General features: G+C 34.6%; 1 protein-coding gene across 6 annotated transcripts in view; it reads right to left on the reverse strand.

The window, feature by feature from the left end:
• Positions 1–3,258: 3,258 nt before the first annotated feature.
• Positions 3,259–26,206, reverse strand: part of LOC131549824 (uncharacterized) — a 56,426-nt gene continuing 33,478 nt past the window's right edge. Inside the window, exons 1-15 of one of the 6 annotated variants that reach the window (XM_058792332.1) lie at positions 13,932–14,060; positions 13,525–13,819; positions 13,154–13,447; positions 9,449–9,652; positions 9,073–9,123; positions 8,923–8,961; positions 8,139–8,219; positions 7,930–7,998; positions 7,645–7,716; positions 7,542–7,560; positions 7,312–7,363; positions 7,137–7,209; positions 4,512–4,607; positions 4,080–4,129; positions 3,259–3,978 (exon numbers count right to left, since the gene is read on the reverse strand). In XM_058792332.1, the coding sequence (XP_058648315.1) occupies positions 3,886–3,978; positions 4,080–4,129; positions 4,512–4,607; positions 7,137–7,209; positions 7,312–7,363; positions 7,542–7,560; positions 7,645–7,716; positions 7,930–7,998; positions 8,139–8,219; positions 8,923–8,961; positions 9,073–9,123; positions 9,449–9,652; positions 13,154–13,280 (1,026 nt within the window). In that variant the 5' untranslated portion in view covers positions 13,281–13,447; positions 13,525–13,819; positions 13,932–14,060 and the 3' untranslated portion in view covers positions 3,259–3,885. Of the gene's footprint in view, positions 4,130–4,511; positions 4,608–7,136; positions 7,210–7,311; positions 7,364–7,541; positions 7,561–7,644; positions 7,717–7,929; positions 7,999–8,138; positions 8,220–8,922; positions 8,962–9,072; positions 9,124–9,448; positions 9,653–9,738; positions 10,511–13,153; positions 13,448–13,524; positions 13,820–13,931; positions 14,061–26,206 lie in introns of those variants that run through there. The other 5 variants (XM_058792330.1, XM_058792331.1, XM_058792334.1 and 2 more) reach the window with 5 other exon arrangements.

Consider the following 26,206-nt stretch of genomic DNA (forward strand, 5'->3'; position numbering starts at 1 on the left):
AAATCAATAGCAAAACAAATGTTAGTTAAGTTGTAGTTTATGTTTTTGTATATTCATATTAAAAACTTCACACTTTAAAAATCAGACAATGCTGAAATAATTTAAACAATGGCACTTTTCACAATGTGGACAATGTATTTAAGAAGATATTAAACAGCAGAAATCACTTAGGACTGAACCTCCTTCAGGAGCTGAAAAGCAATAAAGACAAACGACTCCATTACAGCGAGTGTGAGAAAAGAGACAAAACGAGACTCACACAATGAAAGGATCAGTACATTAGACCACATGAAACCATTTAATATATTGTGCAGTTTGTTTATGTAGATAATAGTGCAGATCATGCGACCGCATTTGCAGCTGTGTGGACTGTGACGTAGGGCGAATCGGGGCATATGTAACATTTATTTTTATTTTTTTGAATGTGAAATGGCATATTAGCATACTGCACATTCTATTTCTGCCATATAAAGATACAGTATGTAAAGAATAAGAGAAAAATGCTAGTATGCAGTTTTGAAATCTACCTTCAATCTTCATTTAAATGTAGCAAAAATAACTACTATTAATACACTTATAATGAAAGGCTATATCATAATATTGAATTTAGTATTATATTTTTATATTAACATAAAAAGTGTTAATATGCAAATCATTTATTTTATTTAATGTCTAATAAATATTTATTTGATCAAAAATCTAATCAGCTAATCATATGGCAGTATTGATTGGTCATTGATCATTGATTAGACAGTAATTCGACAAAGAAAGTAATCTAGACAAAGGAGTTGGACACTATGATAATTTTGTTATGTTTATTGGATATCACACCTTTAGCTACATGCAATACATTTTACCAATATATATTTTTTTCTGCCCTAAAATTAAAATGTGAAAAAAAAAGCTTCATAGATTTTGTCTGGCCTGCTGATCAGTATATGAATTCAGTAGCTATATACTGTACATATGCTCATCATTCATGATAGTTGTGCAACAAGTGAAGAAATGAAGCCACGAGCCTGTCAAAAGAAAAGAAAAGAAAACAATGCTTTAATCAATGTTTAAATTGCAATAAGAACATTTTAAATGATGTACAGAAAATAAAAATGTATGAGAATTTGAATATATCATATGACATGATCACCTTGCTTCAGCTCTGTTTGTTTACACTGAGATAAGACTTTAAAGCAGGTTTCCTCAAATCTTTCCCTGGAGGGCCAATCTGCTGCAGAGTTTAACTCCAACCTTGATCAAACTCACCTACCTGTGATTTTCTAATGATCTTGAAGACTCTGATTAGCATGCTCAGGTGTGTTTGATTAGGGTTAGAGCTAAACTCTGCAGGAGTGGGCCAGATTTGAGGATGCCTGCTTTAAAGAGACCATCTCACTGATGCAATAGCTGACAAATCAGTGTTGTGTTGCTGTATGGCTAGACTAACAAGCTTAACAACAGTAGCTGCAACAGAAAACTGAAGAGTCACTGAAAACACACTGAACTAATGAATAATCAGTACACATATCTCAACTCACTGTCAGAAAAATGATTCTTATAGAATTTATATAGAATTTTATTCTCAAGTGGTAGTATACTGTATTCCCTCATAATCACTGATCTATATATAATGATAATGTTCTCTATTATAGATCAGTGCTCATAATCCAAAAAATCAAAACGTGAGACTCTGCATGCTGTGGGATGCAAGACAAATTTTGGATGAAATTCTAACAATAAAAGTGAAACTGAATTGAATTGTCTCACTTCGCACCACACCACACAGCGCCATGACTCAACAAAAGCATTTCATGTTGAGGTTAGGCCAATTATAGTAAAATTGTCAATTAAAGCAACTTTCAGGCTCTCCCAAAATATGTTTATTGTCATTTGTTATTTGTACTTGTAAACTAATGTAATATCAATGTAATGGTATGCAGTTCCATATGTTAGATGTCTGTTTAGAAGTGACTGAACATACAAAATAGATGAAAACGTAGGCATTCATTGAAAGATAAACAATTCAGATAGTATACTTATTGTATATCACACATTCATACAATTCATGCAAAAAATACATGAAAGTTCCCCTTAACCCAGCTCCACGCTCTGCTTAATGGTCACTGTCATCTTGAAATGACGCATCTCGCTGAGGTCAGTGTTGATATCCTGTTGAATTATGTGAGATGTATGGTTTATTTAAATAACAAAGGTGAAACATAAGTTAAAATTATTGTGACGTGAAGGAAGAGGAGAATTTATATGCGAGTCAGAATTTATATGTGAGTTTTTGAATAATCACGGTGCAGTTCGAAAATTGAGATGTCCTTCAAGATGGCTAATATTGATCGGTTTTCGGATCACAAGCTGGAGGACAGAGGAGCAAGGAAATAAGAAAGCATCAATTGAAATATTGGGAAGCACCCTATTTGTTGTTGTTGTGCTGCTGTTGGCTTGCATGTTGAGTTGCATGCTGGCTAGATTGCCTTTTGTGTGCAGTGTTCATTACTGTAACCTTGCTGTTGCGCTAAGTGTGTTTGCAGTGGTGTGCTGTTGTAGTTGTTAGATTGCCTGTTGAATTGTACGCTGGTTTGGCTGTCTGCAGGGTGCAAACTCTTTTGTATATTTTATTGTAAATATCTTTTAGTAAATACTGTTTTCTGTTGTTTTTTATTGGTCAGGCAGGTATAGTAGTCTATATTGTTTTTGTTTTTATTTGAGAGAGAATTTAGTTGCTCCTAGGAGTTTGTTGTCTTGGTCTTTGCCCACCATTGAAGTTGCTTTCACTTGTGTCTTGTAAATTAAAGTGCACAAAGGAGCTTGGTCTCTTTTCCAGTTTATGTTGTGGCTACATCCTAGATCAGGGGTGGGGAACGTTGATCCTGGAGGGCCACTCTCCTGCAGAGTTTAGCTCCAACCCTGAAAAACCCTGGAGAAACAAAATACCTAACTGCATCCTGAAGACCTTGATTAGCTGGTTCAGGTGTGTTTGATTAAGGTTGGAGCTAAACTCTGCAGGGACACCGGCCCTCCAGGATCAACGTTCCCCACCCCTGTCCTAGATGTAATTGAACACCTACACAGGTGTTTGTCTTTTAATTTTATTACCATCTGTACAAAACGGGACAACTGAGGAATAATTTTGTACAAATTATGGACCATGTAACGTATATTGCAGTGCATTCTAAATAGTATCACCCACAGTACTTTGCACAGAAAATAAATTCACAAACAGCTCATCCAATTTCATTATTTAATGCAAGACTTAATTATTTAAACAACATTAAACAGCAGAGATCACTTGCTGTAAGACTGAACCTCCATCAGGAGCAGAAAAACTATGAAGATGAACAACTCCATTACAGCGAGTGAGAGAAAAGAGACAGAATGAGACTCTCACAATGGGTGAATAAGGAAGCGGCACTTCAGACCACAAACTATTTAAAGCATTGTGTGGTCATTTCAATGAAGATGAATGTAGATCGTGTGACCACATGTACAGCTATATTCACTTTAACAGACAGCAAATTTGGAAGGAAGGTAGTTTTGTAAAAGTAACATAAACACCTATGCTATAAACACTTATAGTACCTATAAATTGTATACACTTGAAAAAGACTAGATCATAACATCACACTTAAAAATGTGGAACACATTCACTTTATAGTCACTTTATTAAGTACACATATGTGACCCTGGACCACAAAACCAGTCATAAGGCTCAAGTTTTCGAAATTGAGATTTATACGTCATCTGAAAGCTGAATAAATAAGCTTCACGGTATATTCCACACCAAACAATGAATAATGAAAATAAACACCTACTGTTTTTGTCTGCAAGTAAAGACAATTTACTTAAAGTGGCTCTACATAATAAAAACAGACTTGAGATTCATCGGTGCATCTTGACCAAACTGTAGACTTGATCTCCTGCATTCGAGTGAACTGGTTTGTTAGGGATCGTGGAGTACAGATGATAAACATTCTTACGGAAAAAGAAAGAAAGACAGAAAATACACACACGATAGTAAATGTGTTAGTATTGTGTTCTTGATGGATGTCTAATTTGGTTTCGTCCACACATACCTCATTTTCCTCTGGATTTCCCCCTTTCTGTTGTTTATTGACCAAAACATCTGTAATGCAATGCAGAACCTTTTAAACCAGTCATATCAATTCAAGAACTTGTGTTGGCCTTGATGAACAAGCTCTTCTTAACACTGTAGTGTATTTTAAGCTTTGACACTTTTGACATTATCATCTCTTCTCAGACTCATTCTGTGCAAAAGTATTGTGATCAATTTAATATTTGTCCCACTTCCTCCATATTAGCACACTGATTCTTAACATCTAAATGTGTGAATAAAAAATGCTGTTTTGGGGTTGGAGAGGAAATTTCGAGTGGTGAAACCACAGCGTGTTTTTATAGTAGGCCTGTATTAACAACTCTTATGTGAAAAGAACAAAGATTTGATTCCTCATGATATTACCACTTTAATGAAAGAAACATTTCTTTACCTGAGGGCTGGTAAATTGGATTTATAGATGTAATCATAGAGTGAGTGTCTGTGGGATCTGCTGTGCTGTCCTGATGCGACTCTGGGTGTTCGAGGCCTTTGAAAGAACAGCATGATGAAAAGGATCAAACAGAGTCAATAGTAAAAACTGTACAAAATAAGAGGGAAATAGGTCAGATGGCTTCACTTAAAGCTTGAAACTGGGTGTGTTAAGATGAAATCACATTAGATTTGACATCCATGACACAAAACACAATCAATGCATGTCTTGATACCAAACATGATGGACAAAGACTAGATCAGTGCATTTGCAAAACAGATGTGAGAGGTATAGAATGCTAGAGGGATGACATTTTCATAGACCAACACCCAGAAATAAGTTTGCATTTCCAGTTCCACTGTCCTCAAGGTTTTTTTTAAATGGGTTTTTGGGTTAAATGCCTGAAATAAGGTCTGTGGTTTATGACACCATATTTTAGCAAAAATTCACCACATATTAAGTACATTTAAACAGCTGAATATTAGCATAAAAAAGATCACATTTTTAAAATGTCACCAGAAAGATTGCGATCCAAAATCAAAATATTTATTTTATAATATACATTTAGAAAATGTCCTGAAAAGACAATAAAGTGGTTCATTCACATGTGAAAATAAAGTATCAGTAATATACATCTCATCTGAAACATTTTTTAAATAATCATGTAATTATCCTAATAAAATGCTATCTTAACTATATTATTTCCCATAATTAATTTCCCATAACTTAAAGTTTAAAACACACTGGTAATGTCATTAAAGCCTTTGTTTTGTTTACAGAATTATAGGGTAAGATTTACTAAATTCATATTTGTGCACTGAAAAGGCATTCATTTTGTGATATTTTTGTTAGAATGTTAAGTAAACTTAATAATTTAATATGTGCTTGGACTTGTTTTATTGTAACTATTGTTCATTTATAGTTCATTTAAAGGGATCATGAACTGAGAAACCAAAATTCCCTTGATCTTTTGACATATAAGGGGTCAGTGTACTATAAAAACATCCTGTAAGGATTCAGAACTCAAAACTTTCTTTTGCCAAGTTGTGGAAAAACTGTGTTTGTGTTGCCTTCCTTCTGATCCCAACATTAAAAGAGCGAATGAACTTTATTTTTAATGAAGATCTAGACCGTGTTAGTAAGAACCTGGTCGATGCAGGATTTTCAGAAAGACTGAAACTAAAAGACGATACTGTGCCGACTATATTGGATCTGACAGTAATGTCGCACAACACACAAGTGTGAGTAACTGTTTTCATTATGTGGTCACTATTGCTTTGTCTCTTCTTACAGATCGTTTGATAGGTATTGAGTCATTTATGCGTTTTTGAACTATATCACAGCAGTGTCCATCTATGAAGGATGTAGGATGTCAAACATACACAACTGTTAGCCAGTTGTAGCAGTGGGCATTTACTTCTGAGTCTACAATCACCACACCTATTCAAACAGAGCGTTCTGATGAGGGGGGTCAAAAACAGGACAGAAAATAGCTTGTTACTTCTAAATTACAATGTTTTTTGATATAAACATCTTGATAACATTATAAGTGGGCCTCAGAGAACAATACAAAATAAAAAACAGAGGCAGTTCATGACCCCTTTAATACATTGTGTTTCTAGTTATTGACATTACTTTAAAAAAAAAAAGTATATATATATATACTTTTTGAATCTTTTATGAGTGAATCTCATAAATTATTATTATTTTATTAGTGATTGGGCAATGAGGCAATGGTGCGGAGAGAGAAATGGTCAACCAGAACCTTGTATAGAAATTAACTGGAAACAAATTAATATACAACTAACGCTTTAGGTTTGTATACTGTGCTGGAAATATGTGAAACTTTCATTGCTAAATAAATAGATATGCTGAACCACTGTGCATTAGTGTTGTTCCTATGACAAATATGGATGTGTAACTGCAGCGTGGAAAAAATCATAATAAGATGAAGGATAATTTCAATGCTTATTAAAAGACACCTTATTTATATAATTTGTAAAATTATAATTATTAAATTATAATCAAATCAAACATATTAGTTGAGTGTTTAATTTGTGAGGAGGGAAGGCTGGGGGCTGCCAAAAGAGGATCTTGCTTAGGGCGCAAAATGGTCAGAAAAGGCCCTTGGTTCACACAAGCTTAAGATATTTTTATGTTTTATTCTCCAACATATACATCAGTAATACCCTCTTGTGTGTGTGTGTGTGTGTGTGTGTGTGTGTGTGTGTGTGTGTGTGTTTGTGTGTGTGTTTTAAGACTGAAAGAGTTGTTGGAAGCTTAATGGCTAAACACTGAAGTCATGTGACGGTGTAGTTTGTTTATAGCCCATGTTTAGCTTTTTACTTCTGTCGATGTTTATGGAAATCATTATCATTTTGGTGTGAAATGTTCCTTTTAGAGAAAATGTGGTTAATAATGCTGATCTGCTGAAGACTTGAAAGAGGAAATGGGTGCAGTACCAATTTCTGAGAAGCGGTGGTCACTGAACATTTTTTTTTTACTTTAATCTCACAAGAGGAGATCTGTTAGCTACTATGTTTTAAATTGATCTGAGATAATTTCTTGATAATGATGTTCTCTTACCTCCAGATATGGGCTGAGATGTGGCTGGTACAGAAGTGATCAGAGAATATGTCTCTGCAGATCCAGAACAACTCTAAATAACATAATCAGTAATTGAGGTAGAGTCCCTTAGAACAACTCATATTAATTATGGTTAAATACAAGTATTTATAGTCAATATTATGGTGATACTCACCATACCAATTCCTTGACTTGTCACATCAGGTTTTATTGATCTTCTTGTATTTCTGAGAATCAAATACTGATCTTTATGGCATCTTTTTATACATGCATATATCAGATAAGAAGCTGAACATTTACAGTTCCTGGACTACAAAAATATTTTTTTAAAGAAAAAAAAAAAACCCTACAGTACATATCACAGACTACTAAATTGAATGCATTAAAAAAAAAAAAAAAACTTACCGTTTTCTTCTTTTTTTCCCTAGAAAACAATGATACTGCATTATATATTCAATTTGTATTCCTTTACATATAAATTAATTGGCATTGGCATCAAAATACTTACTTGCAAACTGACACAGACAAAAGAGTCCCATGAGTCCAGACAAAATTACAGCAACAACAGTGAAAACCAGCACTATAAACCATATATTTGTGTCAAAACAAATCCAACACTTTAATCCATGTGCATTGTGTATTATGTATTATATTTAATTTGGTTGTTTAGAATTGAGAAAATGAATGTACATGTCGACTGGCTTTATTTTTGTTGTGTACATGGAAAAGAATAAACATTTTATAGAGATTTGAAAGAGAATGCAATTGTCAAATGAATACGGAATAAAATTACTCAGAATAATGCCTTTGTGTTGTGGAGTGGGTGGACCTTCAGTATGAGTCACTGGAACATTAGGAGCATCTGCAACAGAAAAGACCTTAAATGAAATTACACTTGACTAATGCATGATGATATACATAGCAATATACTGTATATATATATATATATATATATATATATATATATATATTTATTTATTTAGAAAAGATGCAGTAAGTTACCTGTTCTGCAGGACACTGGGATTTCAGTGGAAATAACAGTGTTCATTTGTGGAGCTTTTTGATTGGATGCTGCTGTTGAAACTACAGTAAGAACATCTTAAGTTTAACAAAGACTGTCCTATGTATATTTCTTTACATTGTACTGAACGCTGTAGAAATAACCATAATAAGCAGATAACTGGACAATGGACGCCAGATCCAAAATGAACTTTTTATTAATGAAGTTGTATATTGTGTGATATTAAGGAAGCATTCATATGTGTGATGCATGTATGTGTAAGTCGGAGCTAAAAATGCAGTGACATCTACATCATTGTGGATTTCCCAATAAACAAACAAACAAGCATTTTGGATGAAACACAAAATGTTCATCCAGTATGACATGACATTTTGTTTAGATATCATTTTGAAGCAAAAGTTTTGCCATTTGCTTGCAAACTTGGCATCTACAATAATTACTATGTTCTGACATACTGTCTGAGTAGAGTTTGACATGGAATCTGCATTAAAAACACAGTGCCACAGCATGTAGTTATAGTATTCAATTAGAATTATTGGGGGAAAAAAAAAAAATCCATAATTCAAGTAGCAACCATGTTGGAAAATGCAGCATAATCGTGAAATGCATCATTTAATTCTCTGAGTGGTACTTCTTAACTTGTACGAATAAACTTTATAAATGGATCCCAGCTATATTTTTGAGTTTTCTTTTGAATCAAACATTCTGAATCCAAGCAATTCTACACAGTGACTTTCACCGTTGAGGAAGAGTGGATGAACTTACGCATGGTTTCCTTTGTCATGCTTGTCTTGGATTGGATGTCTACAAAAAAAAAAGTAACATATTGCAAGGGGAATCACTTTTGGGAAGGGAATTGCTTTTCAAATTTAAAATGATCTAGAATAATCAGAAAATGCATTATCAGTAACTTACCAGTTTTACTGTATGTTGTGGTGTCAGAAGTGGACATTACAGTTAATGCTGCTGAAAATACATTGTGAAATTTACAGTTATATACAGTATAGTAAATGTGGCTGTTAGGGACCATTCAGCCAGAACATGTTTTTGCTTTGAAAAACTCGAGACGGGTGTAGTGTTGAACCAATCAAAAGTTGAATTTTATATTGAGTGCCACAGTTTTACAACCAAACACTGCAAAAGACATGTAAATTTACATATATAAAAAAACAATGGAAAAGTAGCACAATGGAATGTAAAAATGCATTCTGTGTGAACAGCCACTTTTCAGAAGGAAATTATTTCTCAAATTTAATCTAAAATGACCAGAAATGTGTTATCAGTAACTTACCAGTTTTACTGTATATTGTGGTTTCAGTAGTGGACATTACATTTGACCCTGTTAAAAACATTGTGAAATTTGCAGTGACATAAATGTTCAACAAGAAATCCTCCATCTCCATCTTCAGATCTTCAGTATCCTCACAGCTCAGATGAACTGTGTCTGTTTCCAGAATAACCGAAGCAGACGCTCTCAATTTGGCCTGAGGAAGAGCTATTGAATAAAATGTATAAATGTATGCTGTATATTTACATTTACATTTATGCATTTAGCAGACGCTTTTATCCAAAGCGACTTACATTGCAGAGAGTTTGTTCCAGTCGGGTGTTCAGAGAGATTTCAGATTAGAAACATGAGACTTTTTACTTTCAGTCCTTTTTAGTCCTTTTGTTAACATCATTTTGGAGGGAAAACAACATCACAAACTTCCATATTAGCAATTGATTTGATGAATTCAAGTTTCCATAGATTTTCAGACATAGTCTGGTTCACTGACACCTCAACTTTTTTCACATGAATCTTCCTTTCTGCCTAAAGGTATCAGATTATTCACTTGGGGCGGTTCTAGGATTTCATCTTCAGGGGGGCTGAGCCCTCAGAGAGACCATTAGATACAACGATACAAATTACCTAAATTTTACTGTGCTTATGAAAACTGTATTACTGTATGAAGTAAACATACACAATTACTGATTAGAAAGTTATGTAAAGTTACAGGAGTTAAATACTTAAGAGCAGTGAATGATTTTCTGTTTTTCTTTTGTTGTCTGATTAACATTATTAGCCTAATATAAGAAATGCATGGATCCCTTATACTGACACACAGCCAATATTTTCGTAACTAGGCTATTTATGTTTATTTAAGACGTAACCGACTGTGTTTACTTGGATACTCGTCAAGATCCGAAAGTGAACTCAATTTGTAATCCGATCTCATGAAAGTGTTTCAATGGCACGATTTTCTGTTTCTATTTGGTGTGCTATTTATATGCAAAAACTGACTTTGTGCATATGATACGCTATGGTCAGAGATGGGCACAAATACATCAAAATGTATTTAAAATAAAAAAACTAAATACTGTCTGGAAAAATGTATTTAAATTAGTGCTGTCAAATGATTAAATCGCATCCAAAATAAAAGCTTTTGTTTACATAATATGTGTGTGTGTACTGTGTATATTTATTATGTATATATAAAAATACACACATGCATGTGTATTTTTAAGAAAAATTTTATATTTGTATATTAAATATATTTAAATATAATATAAATATATACATTTAAATCCATGTAAATATTTTCTAAATATACTGTATGAGTGTGTATTTATATATACATAATAAATATAAACAGTACACACACATATATTATGTAAACAAAAACTTTTATTTTGGATGCGATTAATCGCGATTAATCGTTTGACAGCACTAAAATACAAATACAAAATACTGTGTGGGAAAATGTATTTAAATACAAATACAGTATTTTGTATTTTGAAAATACACAAAATACATGTGAAATTGGCCATCCAGTGAAGTAACACTATTAAGGCCTGTTTACACCAAGAATGATAATTATAAAGATAACTATGTTAGTGTATTCTAAGTATACAATGCAGTTGTGTCATCTGTCACTTTAAATGCTCAAGCTCTTTAAAGCAGAAATGATTCCAATTGGCTGTCAATGTTTTTATCATTCATTCATTTTCTGTGCTGTTATGGTTATAGTTGTGGTGTGCTATCTGCTATCCGTGCCCACTAAAAGCTCCACGACGATATATAAATGATATAGAAAAAGTTCAATAAATTTACACTTTATATCATAGCCAACATACAGTATATAGTCATATCACCATAGCAAGCAGTAATGATTAAAGTTTAATGCACACATTTGACTGGCTAGTTGATAAAACTAAAATCTGACCCCCCCAAAAAAAACTAACAATACTGACTGTTCCCCTGCTAGTGCTCTTTTTCCCCTTCATGCTATTGCTAACTAAATGCAGGTCTGAATGGTTTTCCATTTTAAGCTTAATCAACAACCGACCACGACATCCTCACCTTATCTCATGCTGTCTTCGCAGGCTATCCCAATTGTTTATTTTTATTTATTTATTTTGTAAATATGACTTTTCTAGTTGGAAATTGGACATGAATGCCTTTGTCATATTTTCTACTTTCTACTATAATTTTTATACCCAAGTTTCTGAGTTGTGCTGGCCATAAACTTTAAATATGGTGGCAGGAAAAACATTTGCTGCTGCTAAACGAGCGAGAATGATAAACATTCTTGAAGCAGCGCTGGCCTGATAGTTCAGATAGCTGATTATAGTTTTAGGGGGGCTGAGATGACAAATAGGGGGGCTGAAGCCCACCTAAAAAGGGTCTAGAACTGCCCCTGAGTCACAGTATTTTTCTGAAAAGGACCTACAAGTTTTTCTGTGTAAGAATCAAGACTTCAAAGATTACTAAATACTGATTCAGTGTCTGATTCACAACTGCTAGAATGAGCTTCAATGTGTTGTTTCTGAATGAGTCAGTAGTGCCCCAGTGATTATCATCAACAACATCCAACTCTTTCCTTCATTTTGTATATTTGTCCTTTTGGTGTTGTACAGCCTATTGAAAGGGTTTTTATAAAAAAATATCCATCCAGACTTATCACACAAATATTATCTTTCCATTTTTCTCATATTGGTTTGTTAGTTGAAGATACTGACTTAACTTTTTTTTATTGACCAGTCTTCCTTTCATAATATCCTTCTGGCCTTAATAATAAATTAAACAGAATCATTAAGAAGGCAGGACATGTTGTGGGAGAGGAACTGGACTCTCTGACAGAGGTGTCTGAGAGGAGGATGTTGTCCAAAATAAAGACTATACGGGACTTTCCCTCTCACCAGCTCTACAATGTGCTGACCAGCTATAAGAGCTCCTTCAGTAACAGATTTTTACTTCCACGTTGCACTACTGAGAGACACAGGAAATCATTCCTGCCTGTCACAATTAAACTATTGAACTCTGAACTGTAACTGTTACACAAACATTGTACATAGTATTATATTGTTTTTGTATGGTCTTTTGTATACCATGCCCTTTACTATGTAAAGTTGTATACAGTGGCAAATATGTTTATTTTGGAGGAATTTAGCAATGGTGTAGTTTTAGATATTTACATAGATATTTATTATATTTAAATTATTTTTATATGCTATTTTTCTTTTGGTTGGGAATTGTGTATGGTGTAACAAAAAGGAATTTCCCCTCGGGGATAAATAAAGGAATTCTGATTCTGATTCTGATTTCACATGCTATCATGAGCGAGTCATTATCTTTACTAACACTGATGAAGGATTTCTGAAGTGAATCTGTTTGAAGACAAATGATAATCACATGATTAGATCAAACAGCTCTTCCTTCCTGTCTAAATGTATCAGATTGTTCACTTGTCAAAAGTCACACTGTGGTTAGTGTTTGTCTGAAATGGACCTACAAGTTGTTCTGTGTAAGAAGCAAGACTTCATAGATTACTGATTCAGTGTCAGATACACTGATCTATGTAATGACTGGATTGCTCTTACTGATCAGAAGTCCTCCAAAGATTTCATAATATCCTTCTGGTCTACATACTGGCTACAGAATTATACTGGCATCTCTAATCATTAAATGTGCTCTCTTTTTTTCCCCTCTCAAATCATAATACTGATAACTCACCTCTGATGGTGTATGTGTCACTGTGTGGTGATCTGATCTCAGGTTGAGTCTTGAGTGAATAAACACAGATCAGATGTCTGATGTTCACCGATCGTGTGAAGAGTTCACTATGACTTAAATAAAACATACACTGACTCCCTCCAGACTGACTCCTCTGAGAAACACGCTGATACAGAAGATCATCATCCTCAGTGTAGAGACTACAGATGAAATCAGCTCGGACTGAAAGTGGTATTTCACATGATAAGATGTTATTATCTCCACTAACACGGATGAAGGGTTTCTGAAGAGAATCTGTTTGAAGAGAAATGATTCGGTTATTAAAAACATAGTAGTTTCCAAAACAGAAGAACATCAGTGAAATATCTCACCTAGAACCGTGACTGTGGCAGGAGGAGAATGAGATGATGGTTTATTGATGCCTCGTTCATGTATTGTGTAGTAACAGTTAATGTAGATCGATTCAGGTGATTTTACAGCTGCCCATCCGAGCACTTCAGCACCAGAGATCCAGCTCACATGATGAACTGACTTTTATATTCTTCTCTTCTCTGTTTGTGATGAAATAACACTGATTCACTGTAACATCTGCTGGCGTCTCACAGCTGATCTTCACTGAGCTGGACTCTCTTATGACATCTGGAGATACTTTTACAGTAGGAGACTCTACAACAACACAAAACAGAAAAAATCTGATCAACATGTTGAAATATTTTAGACAATGACACTTTGTTCACTTCAAATGTTTGATCAATATTGAACAATAGAGATCACTTACTGTAAGACTGAACCTCCATCAGGAACTGAAACACTATGAAGATGAACAACTCCATTACAGCGAGTGTGAGTAGAGAGACTCACGCAATAGGTGAATTAGGAAGTAACACATCACACGACAGGAAACCATACGCTTTGTACAGTCCATTTTATGAAGATGAGTGTGATCATGATGAGACTCAGTGACAGTTGTGTGCGCTGCGAACCTTTACTCTTGTACAGCGGTTTTCAAACAGTGGGTTGCAAGTTTAATTAACAAGTTTTAGGTGGACATTGTAACACTTACATTCAGTTTTCATGTTTTCATTGTGTTTTGGTTCTGTCTTCCTTGGTTGTCATTTGACTTATAGTTTCTCAATCTGTTTAATTACTCATCCTGTTCACCTGTTGTTTAGTTAAATAGCTCCTTAGTTCCAGTGTACATTTAGTTGTTGTCTGGTATTGTTTGTGTTTAACATGCTGTTTTATTTGCTTATCGTCATTTCCTGTGTTGTTTAATAATGAGTTTTTGTTATTTGGAGCCTTTTTGGATACTTTTATCATCTTGTTCAGACCTAAACCTGACAGATATAAGTTTGATTTACAGATTTCACCAGTGTTCCCCACAGTGCTTGCAAGTGTAGGATTCACAAACAATGACTCTTATGAGTTGGTTCTTTTAATTAATAGTTCAAAGGATTCACAAACTCAGAAGTTACAAGTTTGCATCAGTCTGACAACTTGACTGAATGAACCCACCGAACAGCTGCTACTGATTCAATACTCGATTAGCTTACTGAACTCAAGTGCTGTGTCAGTGCATCATTCCTTCAATAAAGCACATAGGCTGCTCCACCTGCTGTGCCACCAAGAAAGCAAAATATGCAGTTTTCAATATGTACACCTCACACTCATATCTTTGTTCATGTTTATCCTTATTTTTATAGCATACCATAGTGAATAGTTTAGTGATTTCACATACATAGCTGTACATTCAGAGGTCACTTCATAAGGTACATATGTTTGCTCTTTAATGCACAAATCTAATCAGATAATCTTATGGAAGCAACTGCATTAAAGCATGCAGACAAAATCAAGCAGTTCAAATGGTCATTGATCATGAAGTAAATAATTCAATTAAATTTTTAATTTGAGCAACCATGGTGTGCATGGTAGAGTTGCAAGAAGAAAGCCACCGTTCTCCGAAAAGAATATTGCTTGCTAAAGATCATGTGGACAAGCCAGAGGACTACTGGAGAAAGGTTTAATGGATGGATGAAACCAAAATAGAACTTATTGGTTTAAAAGAAAAGCTATTATGCTCGGAGAAAAGAACACACTGCATTCCAGCTTAAGAATCTTATCCCATCTGTGAAACATGGTGGTGGTTGTATCATGGCTTGGGCCTGTTTTGCTGCATCTTGGCCAGGACAGCCTACCATCTTTGATGGAACAATGGATTCTGAATTATAGCAGCAAATTCTAAAGGAAAACGTCAGGACATCTGTTTAAGAACAGAGTCTCAAGAGAACGTGGGTCATGCAGCAAGACAACAACACCAAGCACCCAAGTCATTCTACCAAAGAATGGTTAAAGAAGAGCAAAACTAATGTATTGGAATGGCTGAGTCAAAGTCAATACATTAATCCAATTAAAATGTTGTGGAAAGACCGAAGCACACAGTTCATAGGAGGAAACCCACCAACATCACAGTTTAAGTGGTTCTGCATTAAAGGGATAGTTCACCCAAAAATGAAAATTCTGTCATCATTTACTGACTCTCAAGTAGTCAGAGGGGGTAGATCTGTATGAATGTCAATGTTCTGCTGAACACAAAGGAAGATATTCTGAAGAATGTGGGAAACAGAGCAATTATGGGGCACCATTGACTTCCATGTTTTTTTGTTTGTTTGTTTGTTTGTTTGTTTTTTCCTTACTATGGAAGTAAATGGTGCCCCAAAACAGCCTGATTACAAACTTTCTTCAAAATATCTTCCTTTGTGTTTGGCAGAACAAAGAAATTCATACAGGTTTCATCCAGATATGTAACACTGGATATTTTTTCTCAATAAATAAATGACAAAGAAAATATTTTTGATTTTGAGTTTGATTGGGTTCTCTTTGTCTACTTTCAGGATTTATATAAAAATCTGATTATGTTTTGGGTCATATTTATGCAGAAATATAGAAAATTCTAAAGGGTTCACAAACTTTCAAGCAGCACTGTATATAATTAAATTGTATTATTAATTATTATTATTTAATCTTTTATATTGCAATAAGAGAATAAATATGGATAATTTCACTAAATTATGAAGATGAATAAGATTAATTATGTGCTGATTTTTTTCAAATATTATACAGTGCTGTGAAAAAAGTGTTTGCCCCCATTCTGATTTCTTCTGTTTTAGTGTATATCTCATACAAAATAGTTTCAAAAATGAAAACAAAATAGCAATAAAACAAACCTAATAAACATTTAGTGCTGTGAAAGATTGATCTCCAGTTGTAAGGGTTTGGTTGCAGTTGTTGCTGTTTTTTATTTTATTTTAATGCTTCAATAAATCTTTTCACAGCACTGTACCGTATGATATAATCACAAAAGGAGGTCATTTCAAGGTTTGTATTAGTTTCTACAAATATTCAGAACAGCAGTTTTGTGTTGTGAGTGAAAGAAACAACCTTCAGAGTGAGTGTGAACAGTGTGAGGAACAGCTGCAACAGAAAGATCTCAGATTAAAACATATTAGAGTAAAAATTTAACTACTGCATAATGATTACTGACATCACTGTTTCTATTTAAATGATATCACTGTCAAGTAATATTTAATTTGAACTTTTAACGCAGATTTAATATTCCCTCATAAGCAAAGCAAAAATATATGTTCATGTTTCTGTCTCTCTTGTGGAATCAGGCAGGCAGTGTACAGGCTGCTGTAAAAACAGCTGATAGAATCAACAATGTGTCAGAGTGTGATGTGATACGATATAAATCAGCTTATTATTAAAAAAAACAATGTTTTGATTAAGAGAAGCGTTATGTGACTGTTAAAGACACATGTGAAGAGTGTAATGTTCCGTCTGTGTAACTCCAATCAATCAAGACATCATGATTGTTCTGTGTAACAGACAATGGTCAAGAAAGCCATGAAATAAACATATACTGTAAACTCACTAAGATTTATTTTTTATTTTATTTTATTTTTTTACATTGAAGTAGTTTAAAGTGAAATGAGCAAAATTGCAGTTTTCACAATTTTACCAATAGAGGTCGCTGTTGAGACTGTAAAAAGATTTCAACATTTCAATGTCACAAGGTGCATTTAGTTAGGAAATAAAATTTTAGCAGTGTTATTAATACAGTGTAACATACAATAATACAATATAAAAATATAAAACTGAAAAATGAGCTGCACAGTATCATCTAATGTGATAAACATTATATTAAAAAAACATCATCCAGCACTGGTTAGACAACTCGTTCAAAATAAACAGCAAATTAATATTCAAAAGATTTTTAATAGATTGTAAAATATGTGATGTGTAGAGTGTAATAAAAGCTTTTATGTTGATATGTAAGGTATATGTCACACATCTGTTTAATTTAAAAATAATCGAGTGACAACATTTTTATGGTTGTTGTCAAAGCTTTAACAGTAGAGGTCACTGTTCAGAAAAAAAAACATAGGATTCAACAAAGTTGAAGAGTCTAGTTTGGAAATTAATTTCTAATTAGTAGTTGTATAAGTACAACATACAATAATTTACAGTGTTGGGGATAACGCAGTGTTGGGGGTTTTGTAATCAGATTACTTTTTTAAAAGTAACTAGTAATTACTTTTAAATTAACAAGAAAGTATCTGAGTTAATTTCTCAAATAAGTAATGCCACACTGTAAAAAGTGATAAGTTGAACTTAACTTATGTACTTAAGAATTTTAAGGCAACGTGTTTCCTCAATTTTTTTAAGTTAAGTCAACTTTCACTTTTTACAGTGCAGTTACTTTGTTTTCCTATTTATTCACTGACACCTTTCCCATCCCTGTGTTGAGAGAAATTGGGAGTAAGTGCAGAGGCAGAGGCATTTTCTTCAGCCTGAGGCTAATTAATTTCACTCTTGGTGTGAAAGGGCCTTTACAGTCGCCAAAAATATAACTTTTGGGTTTTCTTTTATTAAAAATATAAAACAAGCCCAGCGCAGGTGACAAAAAGTAACGCAAAAGTAATTACTTAAAGTAACTTTTAAAGTTACTTTTTATGGCGTAACGCAATATTTTAACGCATTACTTTTAAAAGTAACTTTCCCCAACACTGATAATATAACATAACAATATAAGAAATGCTTTACTATGAGAATACTCTGCAAGTATTTCTAAACTCCAGTCCTCAGGACCCACTGCTCTGAACATTTCGTATGGCACACAAAATGGCAGAAATGTTTTCGATTTGAATCCCATTTCCTGCATATACATACATTTAAGGACTATGGTAATACAAAATCCAGGAAATAATTAAGTTGATTATGATAATAAATTCTGCCAACAAGAATAGTAGGCTACTAAACAAGAAAAAGATGTCGTACTTTCTTTATTGTTTAATATGGGCCGATCGACAAGACTTGAAAGAATCGTTTTATAAAGTAAAAAATGTTCACCGTTAATGTTTTGTGTGTGAATAAATTTTAAATAATGTGAGACTCAGTTTCGACTGTTAAACAAACTTCTATTTCAAACTAACCACCCTTAGTTAATGAACAAATTAAAATATTTACATTCCTGGTGCTAATTTTCTGTGCAGCACAAATACCTAAAGTAGATAATCTCCCTACACTCTTAAAAATAAAGGTGCTTCACGATGCCATAGAATAACCTTTTTTGTCTAAATGGTTCCATAAAGAACCTTTAACATCTGAAGAACCTTTCTGTTTCACAAAAGGCATCTCAGGAACCGCACTCCAGTGGTTTAAATCTTACCTCTTAAATAGGTCCTTCAAGGTATCTTGGAGAGGTGAGGTATCCAAGTCGCAACATCTAGCTACTAATTTGGTACCTCAGGGCTCAGTTCTTGGACCACTTCTCTTCTCTGTCTACATGGCATCACTAGGTTCTGTCATTCAGAAACATGTTTTTTTATGCTGATGACACTCAACTCTACCTCTCATTCCATCTTGATGATCCGACGATAGCTGCTCGCATCTCAGCATGTCTAACAGACATTTCTTGCTGGACCATCACCTTCAACTCAACCTGGCTAAGACAGAACTGCTTGTGGTTTCAACAAACCCATCACTTCATCACAATTTCACTTTCCAGTTAGGCTCATCAACAATAACTCCTTCAAAAACAGCAAGAAAACTTGGGAGTTGTAATTGATGATAAGCTGAATTTCTCAGACCACATTCCTAAAACTGCAGATTTGCTTTATACAACATTAGGAAGATCAGGCCCTTTCTTTCAGAACATGCAACACAACTCCTTGTTCAAGCTCTTGTTCTGTCCAGACTGGACTATTGCAATGCTCTCTTGGCAGGTCTTCCAGCCAGTTCCATCAAACCTCTACAATTAATCTAAAATACCGCTGCAAGATTAATCTTTAATAAACCGAAAAGAATGCACGTCACACCTCTGTTCATCAGTTTGCACTGGCTACCAATAGCTGCTCGCTTTGTATCTATCTGACCCTCTAACACTAGCTTTCTCTTTTTATTCTATCTACTTGCTTTAAAAAAAAAAATATATATATATATATATATATATATATATATATATATATATATATATATATATATATAGCTGCAAGCAGCGATTACCAAGGTTCAAGCACTTTAAGGCCTTTAAGGTGGTCTTGGCCAACCTGGATGGATGGCTGACAGTAAAACACATCCAAAATGGAGAATAGGCTCACAGACACACAACACTGAAATGAAATTATTAAACTAGTATATTAATGCTCAATAAACATGCTTACACACACATACACAGACATACATGCACACATTTTGTTACAGGTATAGATATTTTAAATAAATGATAGGTGGCAATACTTATTGCAAGTCCTCACTTTTTAAGAGTTTATATGTCATTTTCAGGTTTCTCTGTGATCATAATATGGCAAAATTGTAAAAACTGACATATCTGTATGAACAAAATGGTAAACTAACTAAATGTGATTTTAAATGTTATAACAGTGATTTTATAATGTCTCCATAAGCAAACAGTATGGTTTTAGTGTGTTTAATGAGCCCATTTGTGGTCTTCCGCTGCCATCTAGTGGTTATAATTGCAATTTCTCATACAACACTGTGTTTTTAACCTTTATAACTATTATAGTGTTATTTTTTGCCCAATCTTTCTCTTTGCATGCTTGTTTAGAATGAAATTATGTATCATTTTACACAGTTTTGAGAGAAGTTGTGGGCTTTCTTTTAGGATTTATAGGCCTTTGGGTACACTATGTAAAGAACATATTGTAAAATGACCGGTTCATAGGTGTCCAAATGCAAATGTTCAACATTTTTTTTTTGATAATTATTGACCTAGAGAGTCTAGAGAATAGTACTGCACTGATTTTATTGATTTTGAGTTAAAAACTGAGGGCTAAATAATCTGAGTTTTTAAATAATCTCAAATACTTAAAGAACAGTTTTATTGACAGCAGTGATCGTAGAGGCAAAGTAGTTCAGAATGAGAAGATCTATTGTATGATATGGAGATAAAGTGTATAAGTGAATATTATGAACATTTTATTGCAATTTGAGGTCATTTACTATAGAAATACTGTGTTTTTGAGGCCTTTTTAACTGTTATAGCGCCACCTATGGTCCAATCTCCATGAAACTTTGCATGCTTGGTAAGAGTCATCTGACACGTTTCGTAAAGTTTTGAGTTTTCATTTAGGTTTTATAGGCTTTTGGTTATATGTAGCCACGCCTCTTTTCTAAATGACCCTGTTATAGCTAACCAAAGGACAAAATTAAACATTTATTTGATAATTGTTGATCTAGGGAGTCCAGAGAATTGTTCTGTTGTGGTTTGATTGAGATTGAGCGAAAAACCTAGGACTAGTTCACAACATAACATAACATAATTGTATTAATATTATAATAACATAATATTTAATGAACGACTTGATTGACAGCATTAGTCCCAGAGGCAAAGTTGTTCAGAATGAGGAGATCTATCATATGATATGAATATCTAGTGTATGTGTGAATATATTAACATGTTCTACAATTTGAGGTCATTTTCTATACAAATATTGTGTTTTTGAGGCCTTTTTAACTGTTATAGCGCCACCTACGGTCCAATCTCCATGAAACTTTGCATGGCTGTTAAGAGTCATCTTACACAAGTTTTCACCAAGTTTCGTAAAGTTTTGACTTTTCGATTAGGTTTTATAGGCTTTTGGGTATATTTGACCTCACCCCTTTTATAAATGACCCCGTTATAAGTAACCAAAGGACAAAATTCAAATTCAAGATTTTTTTGATAATTATTGATCTAGAGAGTCCAGAGAATGTTACTGCAGTGGTTTGATCGAGATTGAGTGAAAAATAGCCGTTATAGCTGTTTTTATGTTTTTTCCCTCTTATAGCGCCACCAAGTGGCAGAGCTGCGCAATTTTTTTTACTTGACCAAAGATTAAGCTCATACACGTGTACTGAGTTTGGTGAAGATATCTCATTCTGTTCAAGAGTTATAACCATTTTAGTAAAATTGGCTACACCTCTTTCAAATGTTTTTGCGCCCCTTTGCAACCGTGAGTTGAAAGTTCAACTTTAAAAAAAAAATAAAAATTATTATTGATCTTCACTGTCCAGAGAATATTTCTGCACTGACAATTCTGTTTACTTTCTCGTGGTGATCTGAGGTTTAGTTTTGAGTGAATAAACACAGATCATCTGAGTCAAGAGTTCACTATGACTTAAATAAACCATACAAAGATACTCCAGACCGTCTTCTCTGAGTCTATAATGTCTGTACAGAAGAGCATTATCCTCTATGTAGAGACTACAGATGAAATCAGCTCTGTTTTCACATGCTATGATGAGCTGGACATCTTCATCACTAACAAAAAATAGTGGAAATGAGAAATAATTTTGTACTGAAATGGGCCATTTAACATTGCAGTTTAAAAGTTTAAAATGCAAACTCCTCCCAAACACACTTCTTCAGTCAGCAAACATTATAAAACACTCGGCACACATGAATTTCGACAGATTTGAAAATATATTTAAATTATGTTGCAAAAAAAATTCCATTTATCATTCCATTTTTTGTTCAGCCTTTATTGTATAGTAAGCTCTTCTTACAAGGCAGTATTAGGCTATTGGGCCATGCCACAGAAGATACTCTCAATAAAGGTCACAATGCATGAATGATGAAAATAAAAATGTTTGTCTGCAGGTAAGACACTTTAATGGATGTACATAATGAAACAATACTTGAGATTCATCAGTGCATTTGAGTGAACTGGTTTTCAGGGATCGTGCAATACAGGTGATAAACATTCTTAAGAAAGAAAGAAAGAAAATGTGTTAGTATTTAATTCAAGATGAACAGTTATGTGGTTATGTATGTGTGGTGTGTGAAAGTGTTCACAAATACATACCTCCTTTTCTTCTGGATTGCCTTGTTTCTGTTGTTTATTGATCAAAACATCTGTAAAGCAATGCAGAAAAACCTTTTAAACCAGTCATATCAGTTTAATGAACATGAGTTAACCTGGTTGAACAAGGTCTCTGTCATAAATCTTTATGACATATATTTTAAACTTTGACACTTTGCACAGCAGAAACATCTCTTTTCAGACTCATTCTGTGTGACAGTGTTGTGATTAATTTAAAATTTGTCCCACTTCCTCCATATTAGCTCACTGTGTTTGCCCGGTCTCATGAAAATACGTATAAATATTTACGCAAAAAAAACAAAAACTCATGGTATTGATACACAAAAATGGACTTTGGCGTGTCTATGCTACGTGCGTTTTTGGCTTGCATGTAATATGCAGTTTTTGCATGCATATGATACGAAATTTGTTGGTGTGCATATGATATGCAGTTTTCGCGTACATATGATACGCATCTACACCACAACCCTAATCCTACCCATCGCGTAGCATAGACACGCCAAAGTCCATTTTTGCGTATCAATACCACGAGTTTTCGTTTTTATTTGGCGTACTATTTATACGCACTTTCATGAGATTGGGTTGTTTGGGCAGCTGAGTTTCTCAACACCTAAATGTGGGCACGTAGCTTTTGTGCTAGTGATGAAGTTTTGAGTTGTGAAACCACTCTTAAGTGAAAAGAAAGAGAGTGATTTGATTCCTCATGATGTGATAAAGAAACATTAGGAATTACCTGAGGGCTGGTACAATACATTTACAGACGTAATGTGTATTGTGGGATCTGCTGTGCTGTCCTGATATGACTCTGGGTGTTCGAGGCCTTTGAAAGAACAGCACAATGAAGAGGGTCAAACAGAGTCAACAGAAAACTATACTAAACAAGAGGACAAATGTGAAATTGCACAATGACTGGATGAGTGCATTTGTAAATTAGACATGAGAGCTATAGAGTGCTGTAGGGATGACATATTTTTGTAGGCCAAAACCCAGAAATGAGGTAGCATTTTAGCACTGTCTTGAAGTCGTTGGGTTTTTTGAATGGGTTTTTGGTTAAAAGCTTTAAATAAGGTTTGTGGTTAACACAAGCTCAAGATATTTCCACGTTTTAGTCTACAACATTAAATAATCCCATGTGAGCCTTTTGTCAAAGCTTTTATTTGTCTTGAAAAAGGTGATTGCTAACAAGTGGGACTAAAGATGTTGTTGGGGAAATTAAACACTGAACAGGTAAACTCATCTACTCAAACATAAGCTTTAACTGCCTCATTATGTTGACTCATTCCAAAAGAGAAAATGTTTTTAAATAAAAACTGAAAGCGCTGTCAGAAGCTTAATGGTGACTTTGAAGTCATGCAATCATGGTATATCTTGTTTATAGCCTACATTTAGCTTTTTACTTCTGGTGATTAAGGCTTCTAAATAAAAAAAAATAATAAAAAAATTGCTGACTTCTGGATTGGCCTGCAAAAATACATCATCGCTGCAGCAATCTATACGATGAAGGAAAAAGATCTTCATATGACTTCTGAAGACTTGGAATATAAAGCTTAAATTATTTGCACTAGTTTTATGAGATGTTTATGGTAAATGATTTTCAAAGTGGTGTGAACTGTTCCTTTAAGAGAAGATGTGGCTAATAATACTGATCTGCTGAAGACTTGAAAGAGGAAATGGCTGTGAGAAGCTGTGGTCACTGAGCAATGTTTCTAACTATAAGTATCAGTTGGTGACCTCGGTTAGCTGCTATGTTTTTAATTTATCTGAGATCATTTCCCGAGAATGATGTTCTCTTACCTGCAGATATGGGCTGAGATGTTTCTGGTACAGAAGTGATCAGAGAATGTGTCTCTGCAGGTCTATAACAACTCTAAATAACATAATCCATAATTAAGGTCAAGTTCCTTTCAGCCATTCTTACTCACTAAAATATATTATAAATATACAGTGAGGAAAATAAGTATTTGAACACCCTGCTATTTTGCAAGTTCTCCCACTTAGAAATCATGGAGGGGTCTGAAATTGTCATCGTAGGTGCATGTCCACTGTGAGAGACATAATCTAAAAAAAAAAAATCCAGAAATCACAATGTATGATTTTTTAACTATTTATTTGTATGATACAGCTGCAAATAAGTATTTGAACACCTGTCTATCAGCTAGAATTCTGACCCTCAAAGACCTGTTAGTCTGCCTTTAAAATGTCCACCTCCACTCCATTTATTATCCTAAATTAGATGCACCTGTTTGAGGTCGTTAGCTGCATAAAGACACCTGTCCACCCCATACAATCAGTAAGAATCCAACTACTAACATGGCCAAGACCAAGAGCTGTCCAAAGACACTAGAGACAAAATTGTACACCTCCACAAGGCTGGATAGGGCTACGGGAAATTGCCAAGCAGCTTGGTGAAAAAGGTCCACTGTTGGAGCAATCATTAGAAAATGGAAGAAGCTAAACATGACTGTCAATCTCCCTCGGACTGGGGCTCCATGCAAGATCTCACCTCAGGGGGTCTCAATGATCCTAAGAAAGGTGAGAAATCAGCCCAGAACTACACGGGAGGAGCTGGTCAATGACCTGAAAAGAGCTGGGACCACCGTTTCCAAGGTTACTGTTGGTAATACACTAAGACGTCATGGTTTGAAATCATACATGGCACGGAAGGTTCCCCTGCTTAAACCAGCACATGTCCAGGCTCGACTTAAGTTTGCCAATGACCATTTGGATGATCCAGAGGAGTCATGGGAGAAAGTCATGTGGTCAGATCAGACCAAAATAGAACTTTTTGGTGATAATTCCACTAAACGTGTTTGGAGGAAGAAGAATGATGAGTACCATCCCAAGAACACCATCCCTACTGTGAAGCATGGGGGTGGTAGCATCATGCTTTGGGGGTGTTTTTCTGCACATGGGACAGGGCGACTGCACTGTATTAAGGAGAGGATGACCGGGGCCATGTATTGCGAGATTTTGGGGAACAACCTCCTTCCCTCAGTTAGAGCATTTGAAGATGGGTCGAGGCTGGGTCTTCCAACATGACAATGACCTGAAGCACACAGCCAGGATAACCAAGGAGTGGCTCTGTAAGAAGCATATCAAGGTTCCGGCGTGGCCTGCCAGTCTCCAGACCTAAACCCAATAGAGAATCTTTGGAGGGAGCTCAAAGCCAGAAACCTGACTGATCTAGAGAAGATCTGTGTGGAGGAGTGGGCCAAAATCCCTCCTGCAGTGTGTGCAAACCTGGTGAAAAACTACAGGAAACGTTTGACCTCTGTAATTGCAAACAAAGGCTACTGTACCAAATATTAACATTGATTTTCTCAGGTGTTCAAATACTTATTTGCAGCTGTATCATACAAATAAATAGTTAAAAAATCATACATTGTGATTTCTGGATTTTTTTTTTTAGATTATGTCTCTCACAGTGGACATGCACCTACGATGACAATTTCAGACCCCTCCATGATTTCTAAGTGGGAGAACTTGCAAAATAGCAGGGTGTTCAAATACTTATTTTCCTCACTGTATTTGTTACTTCATGATTTTAAAGATTTTAAATGCACAGATACTCACCGTACCAGTTCCTTGAATGGGCACATCTAGGTTTATTGATCTCATTTTATTGCTAAGAATCAAATATTGATCTTTATGACACCTTTTTATGTATGCA

This window comes from Onychostoma macrolepis, chromosome 11 (assembly GCF_012432095.1).
Source record: "Onychostoma macrolepis isolate SWU-2019 chromosome 11, ASM1243209v1, whole genome shotgun sequence".
Taxonomy (NCBI): domain Eukaryota; kingdom Metazoa; phylum Chordata; class Actinopteri; order Cypriniformes; family Cyprinidae; genus Onychostoma; species Onychostoma macrolepis.